The following is a 19,392-nucleotide window of genomic DNA, read 5'->3' as shown; positions in this document are numbered from 1 at the left end:
ATATATGTGAAGCATATCCCATACATGGACAGATATAGCCCCTGTACAGAGTTAGCAGCTTGGGGGGGGGTGATAAAAACTGGCAGAGTCAACTAGAAATGCTTAACTTTATAAAAACTGTTTTAGCTAGAGATGAGATGTGAAGTTTCCAATTTAGATTATAAGTAAAGGACAAATCGAGGATGTTCAGTGTAGAAGAGGGGGACAGTTGAGTGTCACTGAATAAGAGGGAATAGTTGTCTGGAAGGTTGTGTCGAGTTGATAGATAAAGGAATTGAGTTTTTGAGGCTTCGAATAATACTAAGTTTGCTCTTCCCCAATCAGAATTTCTAGAGAGATCAGAAGTCAGGCGTTCTGTGGCTTCCCTGTGAGAACTGTTTACTTCTTGAGGGGTTGGATGTCTACGAAAAGACGTGGAAAAGTGCAGGCTGGTTTCATCAGCGTAAGAGTGGATAGGACAAGATGTTTGGTTTAGAAGATCATTGATGAATAATAGGAAGAGAGTGGGTGACAGGACAGAACCCTGAATACTGTTAATAGATTTAGAAGAACAGTGACTGTCTGCCAGAGCAGCAATAGAACGATCAGAAAGAAAACTTGAGATAAAGTTACAAAGAGAAGGATAGAAGCCAAGCAGTGTGGAAATCAAAGCTTTGTGGCAGACTCCATTAAAAACTTTTGATATGCCTAAGCCAAAAACAGAAGTTTCACCAAAATCATTAGAAGTAGATGACCAGGACTCAGTAAGGAAAGTTAGAAGATTACCAATAGAGTGGTCTCAACAGAACCTATACTGGCGATCAGATAGAAGTTCATAAAGTGATAGATGTTTAAAAATCTTTCTGTTGAGGATAGATTAAAAACTGTAGGTAAGTAGGAAATTAAACCAATAGGACCGTACTTTGAAGGATTAGAACGGTCACCCTTTTTAAGAACAGGCTGAATGTAGACAGACTTCAAGCAAGAAGGAAAGGTAGATGTTGATTGTTAGAGTTGAAAGAGTTTGACTAGGCAAGGTGCAAGCATGGAGGCACAGTTTCAGAGAACAATAGGAGGGATCCCATCAAATCCATAAGCCTTCCAAGGATTTGAGCCATTGAGGGCATGGAAAACATCACTGCGAAGGATTTTAAAGGGTAGCATGAAATAGTCAGAGGGTGGAGGAGAGGGAGGAAGAAACCCTGAATCATTCAAGGTAGAGTTTTCAGCAAAGATTTGAGCAAAGAGTTCAGCTTTAGAAATAGATGAGATGGCAGTGTTGAAATAAGGGAGGGAAAGATGAAGAAGTGAAGTTATTGGATATGGTTTTGGGTAGGTGCTAGAAGTCATGACAGGAGTTAGATCTTGAAAGGTTTTGACACTTTTTATCAATGAAGAACAGACACATGTTCAGGTAATGGTGATACAGGTTGGTCCGGTTGGACAAAGCCTGTGTTAACTTGTACTGTATAGGAAATGAATGGGTCAGGCTTGACTGCTTTTACATTATTTATGTGTATGTACATATATAAACCTTATTTATCAGTATGATATAGAACTAAATCATGATATGTAAAATATTAAAGAATAAAATGTTTTTTTTTTTGTGGATTTTTTTTAATGCCAACCCTGCTGGCACCTAACACCTCCCTCCTCACTCAGTGCCACCTAACACCTCCTCACTCAGTGCCACCTAACACCTCCTCACTCAGTGCCACCTAACACCTCCCTCCTCACTCAGTGCCATCTAAAACCTCCCTCTTCACTCAGTGCCACCTAACACCTCTCTCCTCCCTCAGTGCCACCTAACACCTTCCTCCTCACTCAGTGCCACCTGACACCTCCCTCCTCACTCAGTGCCACCTAACACCTCCCTCCTCCCTCAGTGCCACCTAACATTTCCTCTTCACTCAGTGCCACCTAACACCTCCCTCCTCCCTCAGTGCCACCTAACACTTCCTTCTCACTCAGTGCCACCTGACACCTCCCTCCTCACTCAGTGCCACCTAACACCTCCCTCCTCACTCAGTGCCACTTAACACCTCCCTCCTCTCTCAGTGCCACCTAACATTTCCTCTTCACTCAGTGCCACCTAACACTTCCTCCTCACTCAGTGCCACCTAACACCTCCCTCCTCACTCAGTGCCACCTAACACCTCCCTTCTCACTCAGTGCCACCTAACACCTCCCTCCTCCCTCAGTGCCACCTAACATTTCCTCCTCACTCAGTGCCACCTAACACTTCTTCCTCACTCAGTGCCACTTGACACCTCCCTCCTCACTCAGTGCCACCTAACACCTCCCTCTTCACTCAGTGCCACTTAACACCTCCCTCCTCCCTCATTACCACCTAACATTTCCTCCTCACTCAGTGCCACCTGACACCTCCCTCCTCACTCAGTGCCACCTAACACCTCCCTCCTCACTCAATGCCACTTAACACCTCCCTCCTCCCTCAGTACCACCTAACATTTCCTCCTCACTCAGTGCCACCTGACACCTCCCTCCTCACTCAGTGCCATCTAACACCTTCACACTGCCATCTAACATCTCTACTAACCTATTTTAACCTAATGTCTCCACACTCACAGGTATGACTCTGACAATCCCCGTGTGCATGGGGACGTGGGGATGGCGGGCGTGGCCATCGACTCAGTGGAGGACATGAAGACACTTTTCAGTGGCATTCCCTTAGACAAGATGTCAGTGTCCATGACCATGAATGGGGCTGTCATTCCCACCATGGCCATGTTCATTGTGGCTGCTGAGGAACAGGTGGGTGGTTCACAGTGTTGGTCAGTTACTGGCCTAACTGGTGGTGTTAATGAGGGTGCTGGTGGCAGTGCTTGGCTGCTAGAAGGAGTACTGGTGTGGAGCTAGTGGTGCTGTGTTACTGGTGCTGGTGGTGCTAGTAGTATGGAGGAGTAAATATTTTATTTATTTATTTTTTTTTTTATGTTGGAGGGATACTGGCCAAGAAAAAAAAAAAAAAAAAGGCCCACTCAGACACCAGTCCCTGAATAGGGTCCAAAACAGTAGTAAAAAAATTGAAGGTTAAGTGTCTTGAAACTTCCTTCATGAAGGAGTTCAAGTCATAGGAAGGTGGAAATATAGAAGCAGGCAAGGATTTACAGAGCTTACCAGTGAAAGAGATGAATGATTGAGAATACTGGTTAACTCTTGTATTAGAGATTTTGGATAGAATAGGGGTGAGAGAAAGAATGAAGTCTTGTGCATTGAAACTGTGGGGACAAGGGGAGGCATGTAATTAGCAAGATCAGAAGAGCAGTTAGCATGAAAATAGTGGCAGAAGATAGCAAGAGATGCAAAATTGCAGTGATGAGAAAGAGATTGAAGACAGTCATTTAGAGAAGAGGAGTTGATGAGATGAAAAGCTTTTCATTCCACCCTGTCTAGAAGGGCGGTATGAGTGGAAACTGCCTCCCCCCCCCAGGCATATGAAGCATACTCCATACACAGATGGATAAGGCACCTGTACAGAGTTAGCCACTGGAGAGGATGAGAAAATTGGTGGAGATAACTCAGAGTGCCTAAATTCATAGAAGCTGTTTTAGCTAGAGATGAAATATGAAGTTTCCAGTTAGATTATAAATAAAGGACAGGCTGAGGATGTTGAGTGTAGATAGAAGAGGGAGACAGTTGAATGTCATTGAAGAAGTTAGGATAGTTGTCTGGAAGTTTGTGTCAAGTTGATAGATGGAGGAATTGAGTTATTGAGGCATTGAACAATATTAAGTTTCCTCTGTCCCAATCAGAAATTTTAGAGAGATCAGAAGTCAGGTGTTCTGTGGCTTCCCTGCATGAACTGTTTACTTCCTGAAGGGTTGGATGTCCACAAAAAGACATGGAAAAGTGCAGAGTGGTATCATCAGTGTAGGAGTGGATAGGACAAGAAATTTTGTTTAGAAGATCATTGATGAATAATAGGAAGAGGATGGGTGACAGGACAGAACCCTGAACACTGTAATAGATTTAGAAGAACAGTGACTGTCTGCCACAGCAGCAATAGAATGGTCAGAAAGGAAACTTGAGATGAAGTTACCGAGAGAAGGATAGAAGCCGTAGGAGGGTAGTTTGGAAATCAAATCTTTGTGCCAGACTTGATCAAAAGCTTTTAATATGTCTAAGGCAACAGCAAAAGTTTCAACTAAATCTCTAAAAGAGGATGACCAAGACTCATTAATTAAGGAAAGCCAGTAGGTCACCAGTAGAATGGCCTTGGCAGAACCCATTCCAGCTATCAGATATAAGGTTGTGAGGTGATAGATATTTAAGAATTTTGCTGTTGAATATAGATTGAAAACTAGATAAGCAGGAAATTAAAGCAATAGGATGGTTGTTTGAGGGATTAGAAAAGTCACCCTCTTTAGGAACAGGCTGAATATAGGCAAACTTCTAGCATGAAGGGAAGATAGATGTTGACAGACAGTTGAAAGAGTTTGACTAGGCAAGGTGCAAGCATGGAGGCACAGTTTTGGAGAACAATAGGAGGGACCCCATCAGGTCCATAAGCCTTCCAAAAGTTTAGGCCAGCGAGGGAATGGAAAACATCATTGTGAAGAATTTTAATGGGTAGTATGAAGTAGTCATTGGGTGGAGGTGGAGGTCTTTGGTCTGTCCTTTTCTTATAATCTAAACTGGAAACTTCACATCTCATCTCTAGCTAAAACACCTTCCTTGAAGTTAGGTGTTCTGAGGTGTCTGACAGTTTTCCTCATTCTCCCAGCTGCTAACTCTGTACATGGGCTTTATTCATCCATGTACGAGTATGGAGTATACTTCACATGTCTGGAGGGGTTCAACTCATACCACCTATTTAGACAGAGTAGAATCAAAAGGTTTTCATCTCATCAATTCCTCTCCTCTAACTGACCGTCTTCAGCCTCTTTCATATCACCACAATGTTGCATCTCTGGCTATCTTCTACCACTATTTTCATGCTAACTGCTCTTCTGATCTTGCTGACTGCATGCTTACCCTCCTCCTGTGGCCTCTCTACACAAGGCTTTCTTCTTTCTCACACCTATTTTGTCTACCTCTCTAATGCAAGTTTTAACCAGTCTCAATCATTCATTCCTTTCTCTAGTAAACTCTGGAACTTCCTGTCTGCTTCTGTATTTCCATCTTCCTATGACTTGAATTCCTTCAAGAGGGAGATTTCAAGACAGTTATCCTTTAATTTTTGACTACCACTTTGGACCCTATTCAGTGTTTTTTTTTTTTTTTTTTTTTTTTTTTGCCCTTGGCCAGTGTCCCTCCTACATAAAAAAAAAATTGCTTGGTATGTTTTATACAGAGACTGTCACATGTAGGTCTACTGGCTTCTTGCTGATTTCTTTATTTTCTTATGCTCTTATGTTCTGAAAGGATATTATATAGAAAAGAAGAAAAAAAATATTAGAATTGAGAGAGAGAGAGAGAGAGAGAGAGAGAGAGAGAGAGAGAGGAGGGACTTACTCATAATCTCCACAGGGTGTGAAGCAAGAGCAGCTCTCGGGCACCATCCAGAATGACATCCTGAAGGAATTCATGGTTCGCAACACCTACATTTACCCACCTGACCCCTCCATGAGGATTATTGGTGATATTTTTGGCTACACAGCTGAGGTAAGTTGTGTTGGATCTCTCTATCTATATTTCAGGGACTCTATTCTTAATTGCATCTGGCCTTATTTTCCATTATTTTCAAAAAGGCTCTTATTGAAGTGACAGGTTTTAAAGATGATTTTGTGGTTCTAGTGACAGATTAGCATGATTTCTACATTATAAACAGAAGAAAACTCTTGATAACCCGGCTAATCATCTCTGTGGCCTTTGAAAATAGTTGTTGTGAGAGAGCAGAGGATTTCTGAGTAAGGGCCCAAGCTGGCAATCCCACACAAGATGGTTTGTGCTTACCTATCACTTCTTATTGGATTGTGTCAGCCTCATTATGTCCCATTTTAAAGTTTGATTATGATATATTCCATTTTCACTCATTGCTTTTCCTCAGTAATGCATTCCACTTACTCACTGCTGTGTTTGGAAAACTGTGTTTTTTGATGTTCATGTGTCCCTTGTCTTAATAAGTTTTCTTGGTGTCTTCCTGGTGTTGTGCTTCCTGGTTGACACAAATCTTTTCATCCAACTTTTCATTTTTTTGTTATGAATTTGCTAACAAGAACCATATTTCCTCTTTTTTTCCCCTTTTTCTTTTTGGTGTATTTTTCAGACACTTTACTTATACTTATTTAATTGTAATGTACACAATGCCAACCCAGCATGCAATATCTTGTCTCCATATTCAATCTTTGAACTCATGATTTCTCTTTATTTGCCTCACTGTCACCTCCATGAATTGCTAGTATTGGGAAGTTAGATTTCATGATACCGCTTCAGCATCTAACTTTTTTTCTCATTTACATTTGTATTCTCTTGTTCCACTCTCTTCCATCATTGAAAGGGTATCATGATTCACTTCTTTCTGTACTCCACAAATATCACAGCTTAGTTTGATCTGTATTCTTTCCTGTATTGCTGACTATCTTTCCTCTTGGCAACCATCCTAGATATCAGACTGTAGCATTTCAGTTGATTTTTCTTGGATGCTTTGCATAATTCTTACTTGTTTATTGTTATTATTTATTAAGCAGTTCCAACCTCTGTTGTATTACAAACACTGTCTGTCAGAACCTATATATATATATATATATATATCAATTCTTTTGCTTCAAGTAATTATGTGCGTGTGCCTCTCTAGTAGTATATTGTTCTCTATTGTCAATATTAAGCTATTTTTATATCACTGATAATTTCCCACTTTGCATGTTCATTTCAATCTTCCTTTTTTTATGCATTTCTTATGTGTGGAGGGATCTGACCAAGGAAAACAGAATTTATGGAAAATAAATAAATATGTAAAGTACTGCTAAAGATGCCAGAGCCTAGAAAAAGACAGGGAAAGCAGGTCCAAGAGAAGTGTGTTGAAACATCTCACATGAAAGAGTTCAAGTCACAGGTACGAGGAAATACAGAAGCAGACATGGAATTCCAGAGTTTATTAGTAAAAGGGAATAAAGACTGAGAATACTGGTTGACTCTTGCATGACTCTCGAATTTGAAAAGTGAACATAATAGGGGGTGAAAGTTGACTAGGCAAGGTGTTGGAGATATTTTTGGCTAGGTGCCAGAAGTCACAAGGGGAGTTAAAATCTGGAAAGATTGTGACATTTTCTCTGTTGATGGGGTTTATGGTTAGTTGAAGAATAGTCTCTACATGATTCTAGGCATCTTGTCACTTCATTGGTTCTTCACGAGGCACACACCTGTTTGGTGCTGGGAGAGGTGAGGTAAGGCCACTGAGAAGTAGAGTCTTGCACCACCAGCAGTCATGGCAGGTCCTCTTGTGCCTGCCTTGGCACAGTGGCAGCTCAGTTTCTCAAAGCTGTCCTGCAGCTCCTCTAAGGTTCACTAACCCAGACAGAGGTGCTGAAGCAGAACTTCTGCTATCCTGGCAGCTGAGAGGTTGGGGTTCAGTGGATGGTAGCCAATGGCCTCAGCATGCCAGGTTTCCTGCTGCAAGGACAGCCCCACCCCTTGATCCAGCTTCCCAGTGTGGATGGCAGCATGTCTGGCTTGCATCTTACCTCTGCAAGCTAGGCAGGATGGAGCAGGTCACACAACCATCTTGGTGGCATTACAGGCTGCCTTGTTGGCACTTCATTCTCTGCAAAGCTGTGTGGCTGGACCCATGTTTGAGGAGCAGCCCCTGCAAGCTGAGGGTCCCACTGTAGCTGAGTATAGTGGTTGTGAGGTGCATGTTGCCCTGCAGTTGCTAGTGCATGGAGTGCAAGGCAGCCCTCCCTAGATTAGAGTTGAGGACTATTGCCCATCCTGCAGTGGGTGGTGTGCTTCAGGGCATGCTGTATCACCACCATCTCTGTCTGCAGTTTGGGACAGTGGCCAGATGTCTTTCAGAATGGCACCTGTCCACCAGTGACAACTGCCATGCCCATCATGACTCACTCAGGCTCAAGGGGGCTGTCACTACAGAGCTGGCATAGATGGCAATGGCACTGCCATCACCAGTGTGTGGTGCTGCAGCTCCTCAATAATGTTAATTGGCAGTTTGAAGGATACAAAAAAAGAAAAGTTACTCATGAAAAAAATTATTGTATTCAAATTATTATTGCATTATGGGGAGTGGGCACCTGCTACTCTCAGAGGTGACATTCATTTTTTTTCCGATACACATGATTTTTGGTGTGCACATATCATAGTATGTAAAACATCAAATCCCCAATTTTCATTGAGATACACTCATTAGTTTCGGAGAAAAAAATATATATTGCACACTGAAAATGTAAAAAAATGACATCAGCATTGTTTGAATTTCTTACTTGTTTTTCAACCAATTGTTTTGAAAATCATTCCTCATAACATGCATACATATATATTCATTTCACCAAAGATAGATTTTTGATAAGGCATTTTTTATAAAAATAAGACAAACAAATTTTGATGACAAAAATTTTAAATAAAAAAAAAAAATCTACCATGATATAAACAACTTGTTTTGGAAATCTGTCTTTAGTTAAAGAAGGCCTTTCTTTCCTCTTTCCAGAGATACTTTTACATCTGCATTACCTTTAAGTCAACAGAAATTATGCTTGAAATGTGGAAAATATAAATTTTGAGATAGGAGCAGTTTTCTTCTGAGAAGTGTGTATCATTGCGTGTGTTGGCTTTTTCAGTACAGTTTTACAAATGATAGGAGAAAATGACAACCAAAGGCAAACCAGTGTTTATTATCATGTTTAGGTCTAATTGGCACCTGGTCCCCTCCCATTTTACAGGATATTGCTCTCTAGTGGAGCAGCTAGATCCCTTCAAATAACTGTTAACAAAGGAAATTTAAACATGTAAGAAATGATGCTATCAGTTTCCTGTTTTCACAGGAAACAGCAGACACCTAAGGGGTGACTATGCTGTTAAAAACTCAATTTCAAGGTCTGGGTAAAAAAATTTCATTGTTTTTTGCAGTCCACTTCCCTTAAGTCTAAAGTGAACATGTATAATCATGAAAAGTGTGGAAATATCTACTCTGATGAAATTATATACTAGGCATACAAAAGTAACTGTTTGGAACTAAATCTGAGTTACTCCATAGCTACTCTGAAATGTTTCCAAAGTGAAGTCTCCCACATCACCAAGAAACTGGTGCAGCAGCTCACCAACAGAGTGTAGTGTGTGGCCAGGCAGATTCCCCCACTGCAGGGAACACCTCATCTATGACACTTACAATACTTATACACCTTAAAACTAGTAATTCATACTTATTTTTCATCTTTACTGTTACCTAACATCATTTCTCTTTCAACAGCATATGCCAAAGTTCAACAGCATAAGCATCAGCGGCTACCACCTTCAAGAGGCCGGGGCCAATGCTGTGCTAGAGATGGCCTTCACCCTTGCTGATGGTCTGGAGTATTGCCGCACAGGACTGAAGGCCGGCCTGGACATTGACCGTTTTGCCCCCCGCCTCTCCTTCTTCTGGGGTGTTGGCATGAATTTTTACATGGTAAGTGTTGAAAGGAAGTTTGTATAGAAGTATAGGTCCCACAGTCAATGCAGTACATAACAGGTTTCAAGAAAGGATGGCAAGGAAAAAAATCATGCATGTCTTGTATTTGAGAGGAAACCTGTTGGGGGGCTAAGCAAGCATGTCAGTAAGAGTAAGGAATTAATGGTTTGGGATTGTGAATTAGAAGCATTATTCTGCACTTAATGTGAGCAAGACCAGCATGATGATGAACAGTGTAGCCAATTGCATCACCCACTGACAGCTGGGAAACATATTAAGTCTGGCACTCACAGTGCCAGACTTAATTTTACACAAAAAAATTGATATGCTTGAAAAATCTTAAGAACACTTTTAGCCACCATCATCAAATAGAGAGCAAGAAATATGGCTAAACAAACTAAATACTGCACACATTATCATAGTTTTAAGATGTATCATCACCCTGGGATGAATACTATTTTTCCTCTCTATATGAGCTTACTGTATCCATTTAAGTTATACAGTTAACATACCACTATTTAAATCCTGGCACACATGAAAAATAACCGTCTTTTGATGTTAAATCTTAGCAGGACACTGGTGAAGATTGTTTGCATCATATCTCCCAGTGTCTTCCCTGAGTTGCCACTTGTCTGTTTATATTGTGTCTCCCAGCATTTCCCTGAGTTGCCAGTTTCTTTGGAAATGCAACCCATTCTTTCACACCTTTGTTCTTTCCTGATACATTAGTGCAGTCAACCACAGCACATGTATAGACTGGGGTTTTACAGCACCACTGCAAACTTGTGTCTCCTGCCTCTGGTTCTTTTGGTGTTTTGGAGAAGTCCTAGTGATCAGTTGTTAAAGAATTACACAAATATTTTGCATTTTTCTCTAGTATTAAGACAAAGTATGTAAGTGTGAAGTATTGGGTCTTTATCTTAAACATAGGAATTTGCCACTTGGTCCTTAATTAAATAATTGTTATATAGTGCTAAATGTATAGCAAAAAAACAATGCCACATCTCAAACCCATGAGGGGTGAGTTCAGTTTGAGTGTAATATACTAATATAATACATGAATTTGCAGTACTTCAATCTCACTTAGAATTAATTTCTTACATGACAAATTATTTGCTTTCCAAAACATCTTTTTTATACTATGCACTCTTAGACACACTGGCCATGTCTTGTAGCCCTCCATAAATCCTATTATTTCCATGTACCCTTGAAATTTAAAATCTATGCACCCAGATTGATCAGTGTGTGTACAGTTGCCAGTCTGTGCACACACACACACACACACACACACACACACACACACACACACACACACACACACACACACACACACACACACACACACACACACACACACACACACACACACACACACACACACACACACACACACACACACTACTTCATATTATGCATTTGCTACCTATCTGTCATGTTATTAACCACTTCACTCTGGATGCTTAAAAAATGAGCATTGCTCATATATGGCATAGGCTTGCGACCTATAACTTATCTAATTTATAATACTATTATTTCTCTCTCTCTCTCTCTCTCTCTCTCTCTCTCTCTCTCTCTCTCTCTCTCTCTCTCTCTCTCTCTCTCTCTCTCTCTCTCTCTCTCTCTCTCTCTCTCTCTCTCTCTCTCTCTGAGTCAACCTTCAGTTGTCATAGAAATATGAGGCAGGAGTTTTTGTTTTTCTGGGTGTAAGTACAGCACACACACACACACACACACACACACACACACACACACACACACACACACACACACACACACACACACACACACACACACACACACACACACACACACACACACACACACACACACACACTCTCTCACACACACATACATTTACGATTTGAGGTGGTTGGAGAGTAGTAAATTACAGAAGTGATGATAGTTGAAGGAGGAATAAATGATGAGGGAAGGGAAGGTGAAGGTATCAGAAAAGAGATTAGCGTGCAGTTGTATGTTTATGCACCTGAGTGGGGGGAACTGTACCCCCCACACTGTCTCCCCTTCCTGGGTAGAGAGAGAGAGAGAGAGAGAGAGAGAGAGAGAGAGAGAGAGAGAGAGAGAGAGAGAGAGAGAGAGAGAGAGAGAGAGAGAGAGAGAGAGAGAGAGAGAGAGAGAGAGAGAGAGAGAGAGAGAGAGAGAGAATGTAGGGAGGAGGGAGGGAGAGGAGAGTAAGAAGGAAAGAAATAAATAAGGGAAAGGGGGGAACTGTCCCAGTCTGTCCTCCCTGTTGGAAAAGGGTATAGGAAGAAGAGAAGGATAGGGGAATATGGAAGATAAGGGAAGGACCATAGGGGGAAACTAAGATGTAATGCTTTGCCAATGAGACTTCCTCATTCTGGATAGAGGGTGGGATGTGGGGTAGCTCATTTACATGACTGGTGGGAACAGGGAGGGTGGGAGGAGCAATAGAACCTCAAGGACATAATACTGAGACTGTCAAGACAAGTCAAGGCAGTATATGGGATTGCTCAACAACAACTAAAATAAAATCCAACCATGATGCCTATGTAGGCGTCATCATATATATACCACTGGCGCTTCGTGATGCTTATGTAGGCGTCATCATATATACACCACTGGGGCTTCATGATGCCTGCGTAGGCGTCATCATATTGAAGGTGTTAAATAGAGAATGTTGAATTTTTACCTTGATGTGTAGTTTAGTTATGTCACATCATTCACAAAATGTTCACTAATCGTAACCATGAGCTACTCTAAACTGTTGTGCTGCCACTTGTCCTGCTGTGTTCCTCTTGTTCACTTGTGGCTTTGTGTGAAGTGGAAAAACTCAAGTTGCTGGAAAGTGATAATAATAATTATAATAATAATAATAATAATAATAATAATAATGATAATAGTAATAATAACTTTTACAACTATGGGTCATATACATTAAAAGTAGTTATAAAATTTACATATTGTCTTCACTTTGCAGGAGATTGCCAAGATGCGAGCTGCTCGCCGCCTCTGGGCTCACCTGGTGCAGGAAAAGTTTTCTCCCAAGAACAAGAAATCCACCATGCTGAGAGCTCACAGCCAGAACTCAGGCTGGTCCCTCACTGAGCAGGTGTGTGGTTTTTCTTTTGTTTGTATTGTTTATACAAATAAGTAACTGAAAATTTGTAAATTATGATTTTCTTTAATTACCATATATCCTCGAGTATAAGTCAACCCATCCCCCCTGAATTCTGGCCAAGAAATTATTAATTTATGATATACCCTGTATGTATATATAAGGGGCAGCAATGTCTGACATCTAACAAAAAATCTATTAGGGTTGGAGTGCTGTGCTGCTAAAGGAATGACAAGGTATAGCATTAAATCACCACATTTTATAGGAGTATAAACTGAGAGAGAGAGAGAGAGAGAGAGAGAGAGAGAGAGAGAGAGAGAGAGAGAGAGAGAGAGAGAGAGAGAGAGAGAGAGAGAGAGAGAGACCTGCTCCTCCTTCCTTGTTTAGTCAGATGATTGTGTGAAATCTTTGTCATAGCATATGGGCACCATGCACACACACACACACACACACACACACACACACACACACACACACACACACACACACACACACACACACACACACTACAAAGCAATAGTTTGGGCTCCACATAGAAAAATAGATATATGGAAACTTCAAAGAATACAGAGGATAGCAACGAAGGTGGTACCAGAATTGAAAGACCTAAGTTATGAAGAAGACTTGAAGAATTGGTATTACCAACACTACAAGAGAGAAGAGAAAGAAGAGACCTGATAATAATGTACAAATTAGTGAACAATAAAGAAAGAGTAGACATAAATGACTTGGTATCACAGATGAAGGAGGGAGAGAGAGATGGATGAGGGGGCATGGGAAGTAAATATAGAAGAGTGGATGTTCAAGCAACGTCAAGAAATATAGCTTCCTGCATCCAACTATTGAAACCTGGAATGATTTGAAGGAAGAGGTGGTTGTGGCAAACAGTGCACACATGTTTAAAGAGAAACTGGATAAATATGGTTATGGAGACAGGATAAAATGACCTTAGGCTCGTGCCCTGTACAATACAACTCGGTAAATACAGTAAAATCCCTCTCATCCGGCATTCGAGTATCCGGCAGCTTCAAGTATCCGGCACATTTTTCCCTGAGCCTTAAAATCAATAAAAAATCAATGTGTACTCATAAAATCAATTAAAATTCCCACGCGAGGCATACTTTGTCCCCTCGCCACCAGAGCGCACTGCTTTGCGCCACCTGCGGCCCACTGCACTGTGTTTACTCAGTGACTCAGTCCCGCGTGTGCACTGTTTATTGCCTGACGTCTTCATCATGCCTAAAGTTATAGAAAAGAGGAAGTGTGTTGTGCTTATACTTAAGCAGCTGATCAGATCAGCTGATCTTTGTTATGGTAAGATGCGTGAGTGTAGGGTGGTGATTGTGGACATAATTTCACTTCTATTCAAGTATCCAGCAATATTCAAGCATCCGGCATGTCGGCGGTCCTGTTGATGCCGGATAAGAGGGATTTTACTGTACACACACACACACACACACACACACACACATCTTCTGTACCATTCATGTTTGGTTTATTATAGTAATAATAATGATACTATTTTTACTACTAATATTATGACTGCTACTACTTCTATTACTAGTCATGTTACTACTACTATTACTACTACTACATTATTTATATTATCATTATTACATAAATTTAGTAATTTTCAACATGAGTGAAAATATTGTTTCATCTTTGAAATGATTTTGTTGGTCATAGACCCCACCACCTCATATACCCACTGATCTCAAACACAACACAGTCCCACAGCCAAGCACCTGCTGGGCTGAAAAACCCCAAGTGTACTAAGTGGTTGACACTGATCTGATTAACCACAATCAGATCAGGTGTGTTTTCTCTCTCTCTCTCTCTCTCTCTCTCTCTCTCTCTCTCTCTCTCTCTCTCTCTCTCTCTCTCTCTCTCTCTCTCTCTCTCTCTCTCTCTCTCTCTCTCTCTCTCTCTCTCTTTTCCCCCTCTTCCTTGCCCTTCTTCTCCCTTCCCTGCCCCTTTCCCCCATCCCTCTCCATGTCTGCCCTATTTCCATCTCTCTCTCTCTCTCTCTCTCTCTCTCTCTCTCTCTCTCTCTCTCTCTCTCTCTCTCTCTCTCTCTCTCTCTCTCTCTCTCTCTCTCTCTCTCTCTCTCTCTCTCTCTCTCTCTCTCTCTCTCTCTCTTTGTGTGTGTGTGTGTGTGTGTGGTGTGTGTGTGTGGTGTGTGTGTGTGTGTGTGTGAAAGAGAGAGAGAGAGGAGAGAGAGAGAGAGAGAGAGAGAGAGAGAGAGAGAGAGAGGAGAGAGAGAGAGAGAGAGAGAGAGAGAGAGAGAGATGTATACAGCTCCGACTAAGGTGAGGTAGGCGGGGTTTACTATATGTGTACACGTGATGCCGATGGTAAGTAAATGTGACTGATACTTGTGAACGCACCACAAACCTCAGGGTGATAATGCATGAAATTCTGGATGGTATTTAGGAGTGAGTGTGAAACTTGGGAGGGTAGTGTATATGCTTATATATAAACGGGGAGGTCCTAATGATACAAGTGGTTAGGTTCCATTTGCACTACTTGTACAGCGAATTCTCGTATAATAAAACACGTAACTAATGGCAAAAAAGGAGTTTGATTCAGAAGAGTCACACAGCTCTATTTCCTATTTGTTTTTTGGCTTCTACCTCCTGCTATGTTGGAGACCTGGTGGAAAAGTGGGATTTTCAGGTAGGAAAAGCTAAGATAGGGCCAAATACTGCTTCTTACCAACAAAAAAATAGGGAGCTGCCTATAGTTGTTGTTGTTGTGATGGCCACCATGTTCCTGTTCTTGCTGCTGCTGCTGCTGCCTCACCAGTGTGTTGGATTGCTGTTCAGTTTGGTAATTTATTCTAATTAGCAGTGTACTAATAATTTCTCTTTACTAATATTGGGTTAGCATGAAATTTATTTGGCCAGGTTTTGGAATTAGCTTAGCATTCTCTCTGGAGGTGTGATGATAAAAAAAAAAACATGTCAAGCAACTTCTATCAACTCACTTGTTTCTTTAACTTAAACAAAATAATGTAGGTTCACTGTGAGCACACTTGAGGATAACTTCTTGTTACATCCATTGATCCCACCACTCCATCTACTCATCAACAGCTTATTGCTTTTGTTATAACAACCCCAAGCATATGACTCTGCTCCTTTGTGTACCTCCACACTTGCACTGTTCACATGAACATTTCTTGGACATGATGGAGACATGATACTCTGATCCACATACATAACACTTTCTAACTCTAACATAATGGTCAATAGGGTTTTTCTGTCTTTTTTTGTCACTTTTGTTTGCTAAATTCACTCTTCCTTTACTTCCTCTAAATCTTGCTCATCCTCTTCTCTGAGTGACAACACTTCTCTGTATTGAACATTGGTTCAGACTTTACTACTACTGCAGGAGTCTCACTCACAATACTCCCTGACACTGAATCCAATGACAACACTTTCTGATTCTTAAAAAAGTTTCTTGAGGGCTTGCTGCAAGGAATCAAGCATCTCTTATGGCTCACTGAAAGACACTGCTGTTAATACTGTTTTTCTTTAACCTCTAGCCCAGCACTGTCCAGTAGCTTAAATGCTAAAATACATTTAAGTATAACCACCTTGTACTTACTAAAAACAGCATTTCTCTTCTCTTCACAAATTCCAAAATGTACTTCTCCATAGTGTTCTCCTTTTCTTTTGTGAAGTTGTCAAACTTTGTCCATGTTTCATACGCTGCTGACATTTCATCCTTCTTGTACCATTTGTCCAAATGTTGCAGCAAAACACTGACTCCATTGTCACTTCCCAACTTGTCAATCCCCACTTCTTCAAAAATCTTGCTCCTCATTTCACTTTCTTCAGGTAATAATGGGACAACTGTAACAGCTTGATTCTTCTTTCCAGCATTAGTGACAAGCTGTCCTGCCTTCAGCTCTTGTTTCCAGCAGTCATAACTTTTGTCTCTGCTGAACTTTGCCACTGGACTCCTTTTGCTGCAATCACCCATCTTAATTTCATCTTTCTTCTTGATCAGCACTAAATTTCCATACCCTTGCAACAACTATGCTCTGCTACCATTTGTTGAACTCCTAGATCAGTGTTGCAGAGTAAATCAAAGGACAGATACATAGCATTTGGCATTATTGACAGAAGCTAGAATGTATGTCCCCTGGGAGCCCACACACCAAAACAAAAACAAACAAAAGATGCTATCCATAAACTGCAGCTTGTGTACAACTTCAGAATTATTAACAACAGGTCCCACTCGAGATTTCTCAACTGCTCTTAGTTAGGAGAATAAATTGTATTAACTTGTTTCCTGTTTGTTGAGGTAAAGGGTATTCTTTGAAGGAGACAGTCTAATACCAGCAGCACATGCCTTTAACCAGTGCCTGTTCTTGCAGGATCCATACAACAACATCATCCGCACCACGGTGGAGGGTCTTGCTGCAGTGTTTGGTGGCACACAGTCACTCCACACAAATTCCTTTGATGAGGCGCTTGGGCTGCCCACTGTCTTCTCAGCTCGCATTGCCCGCAACACTCAGATCATCCTGCAGGAAGAAACTGGCATACCAAAGGTAAGTTTTGCATTTTATCTCATTAATTTCCTGTTGAATTTCATAAAATTACAGAATGGCTGCAAGTCCTAATGAGGGCCTCATTTATAACTGGCAAAATGAATAGTACAGTGTTAATGTTTGAAATACTCTTTTTTATGTAGGAGAGACACTGGCCAAGGGCAACAAAAATCCAAGTAAAAAAAAAAGCCCACTGAAATGGCAGTCCCAGAAAAGGATCCAAAGCAATAGTCAAAAATTGAAGGGTGTCTTGAAACCTCATCCTGAAGTAGCTGTGCAGCAAGATATAACAAATACATGTGGGGTTGAGAGAGAGAGAGAGAGAGAGAGAGAGAGAGAGAGAGAGAGAGAGAGAGAGAGAGAGAGAGAGAGAGAGAGAGAGAGAGAGAGAGAGAGAGAGAGCATTGGGTCAGGATCAATTGCTGGCTGTTTTTTCTGCTTTCCCTGGAGATGGCATGGTTATAGAAAATTATGATAATTTAAACACAACAATAAAAAGGGCGAAAAGCATGGAACAGTGAGCTACTCGTGTTGTTACACTGATGTAAACAAACTGACCGCATGCAACAAGCAGCTTGTGTCTAGTGTTACCACAACTCCATCTGTATCACAAGGGATTTTCAAATTGAGTTGGCTGCTCCAGATTTTGTCCACTGCTTACGAAATCCATTAAAGTGAGGTCTGTATTACTGAGGTATGAGTGTACAGACAGACTGAACTGTTAAAGGAATATTTTTTGTGACGGATTTAGTGAGAGGGAAACTGCAAAGTTGTAATGAGTGCAGCCATGCTGTCATCCCAGAAATGAAAGTAATGATCATTCTTAGATATTTAGCAACAGGAAAAATGCAGTTATGCAATAGTGATGACTGGACTGTCACAACCTACAAATAACAGGCTTATAAGCCAAACTCTGGATGCTTTAGGTGCTCCAAACATCATTGCCCAATTCATGGAATTTCCAACAGACCCAGTAGAAATTCAAAGGAAGCAAATGGAATTTATGGCTATTGTAAATTTCCCAGGTGTAGTTGGGGTAATAGATGGGACTTGCGTGAAAATTTTTGTCTCATGAGTATGAGCATGAGTTTGTGAACAGAAAGAACTATCACAGTGTCCTTGTTGAAATTATATTTGATGCAGATTACACGATCCTTGACATTCTTGCTAACTTTTGTGGGTCTGTTCGTGATGCAGAGACTTTAAATACAAGTGAATCAATCTTGCCAGAGTAAGGAGCACATGGGACTGGGATCTGTTTTGATTTGCAGGAGGTGCATTAAGCTTTGCCCATACACTCTTTATTATTGGAAAATATTTACTTTTCTTAAAAGCTCATTGCCATTAATCATAACTGAGTAGAAAATACTGATATTTATAGATATACCATTATTTACATTTGTATCATCTATTTACAGTATATTAATTTAGAAATAAGATAATTTTGTTATTTGCTGTTTTGCTTTCATGCCTCTTTATACATTTGCTTTGACTTTGCCTTAACTGAGTCATGGCTCAGCAAGACTTAAACTGTTGTATAAATAGGTCTTAGTCAGAATGGCTCAGCTAAGTACACTTACTCAAAATTTAAGAAATGCTAAACTTTTCTATAAATACCCATTGTCATGCAAAGGTTTGACATCAAAACATGGTTGTTTCTCCCTTATGTGCCAGGATTTATAAAGTTGTATGTTAATTGTATATCTTAAATGGATGAAGTAAACTTATACAGAGAGGAAAAAATAGTATTGGTCCCAAGGTAACAATACATCTCAAACCTGAGATAATGTATGAGCATAGTACTTAGCTCACTTTGATATATTTCTTGTTCTCTGCTTGATGATGGTGGCTGATATGTTTCTGATATTTTATTAGCTAATTTGATAACACAAATAATGTAAACAAATTTTTTCAGCTTACCAATTTTTTTCTGTAAAACTAAGTCTTCTGGTGAATCTGACGGTTTTTTTAGACCAGTGTGAATGCTGTAATTGTTTGTTTATTGACAAAGACGTATTTTTTTTATATAAACTTTAAAAGTGCCAAACCTACAATAGAATCATATATAAATAAGCATTGAAATTGACTGAAGGCAGACAGTCTTCATAGAGCTTCATTCACTCCACTGTGAGGCAACTTTGCCATGAGTGCAAAACGTTCACATGCAGAACTGATGTC

General features: G+C 40.6%; 1 protein-coding gene across 1 annotated transcript in view; it reads left to right on the top strand.

Moving 5' to 3' along the window:
- Positions 1-19,392, top strand: part of LOC135115198 (methylmalonyl-CoA mutase, mitochondrial-like) — a 69,358-nt gene that overhangs the window by 15,652 nt on the left and 34,314 nt on the right. The window contains exons 4-8 of the mRNA XM_064031705.1: positions 2,571-2,754; positions 5,473-5,607; positions 9,362-9,559; positions 12,519-12,650; positions 17,038-17,214. Coding sequence (XP_063887775.1) covers positions 2,571-2,754; positions 5,473-5,607; positions 9,362-9,559; positions 12,519-12,650; positions 17,038-17,214 — 826 coding nt within the window. The remainder of the gene's footprint in view (positions 1-2,570; positions 2,755-5,472; positions 5,608-9,361; positions 9,560-12,518; positions 12,651-17,037; positions 17,215-19,392) is intronic.

Source organism: Scylla paramamosain, chromosome 29 (assembly GCF_035594125.1).
Source record: "Scylla paramamosain isolate STU-SP2022 chromosome 29, ASM3559412v1, whole genome shotgun sequence".
NCBI classification, from domain to species: Eukaryota; Metazoa; Arthropoda; class Malacostraca; order Decapoda; family Portunidae; genus Scylla; species Scylla paramamosain.
The sequence above is the reverse complement of the archived record's forward strand: the minus strand, read 5'-3'. Positions and strand labels throughout refer to the sequence as shown.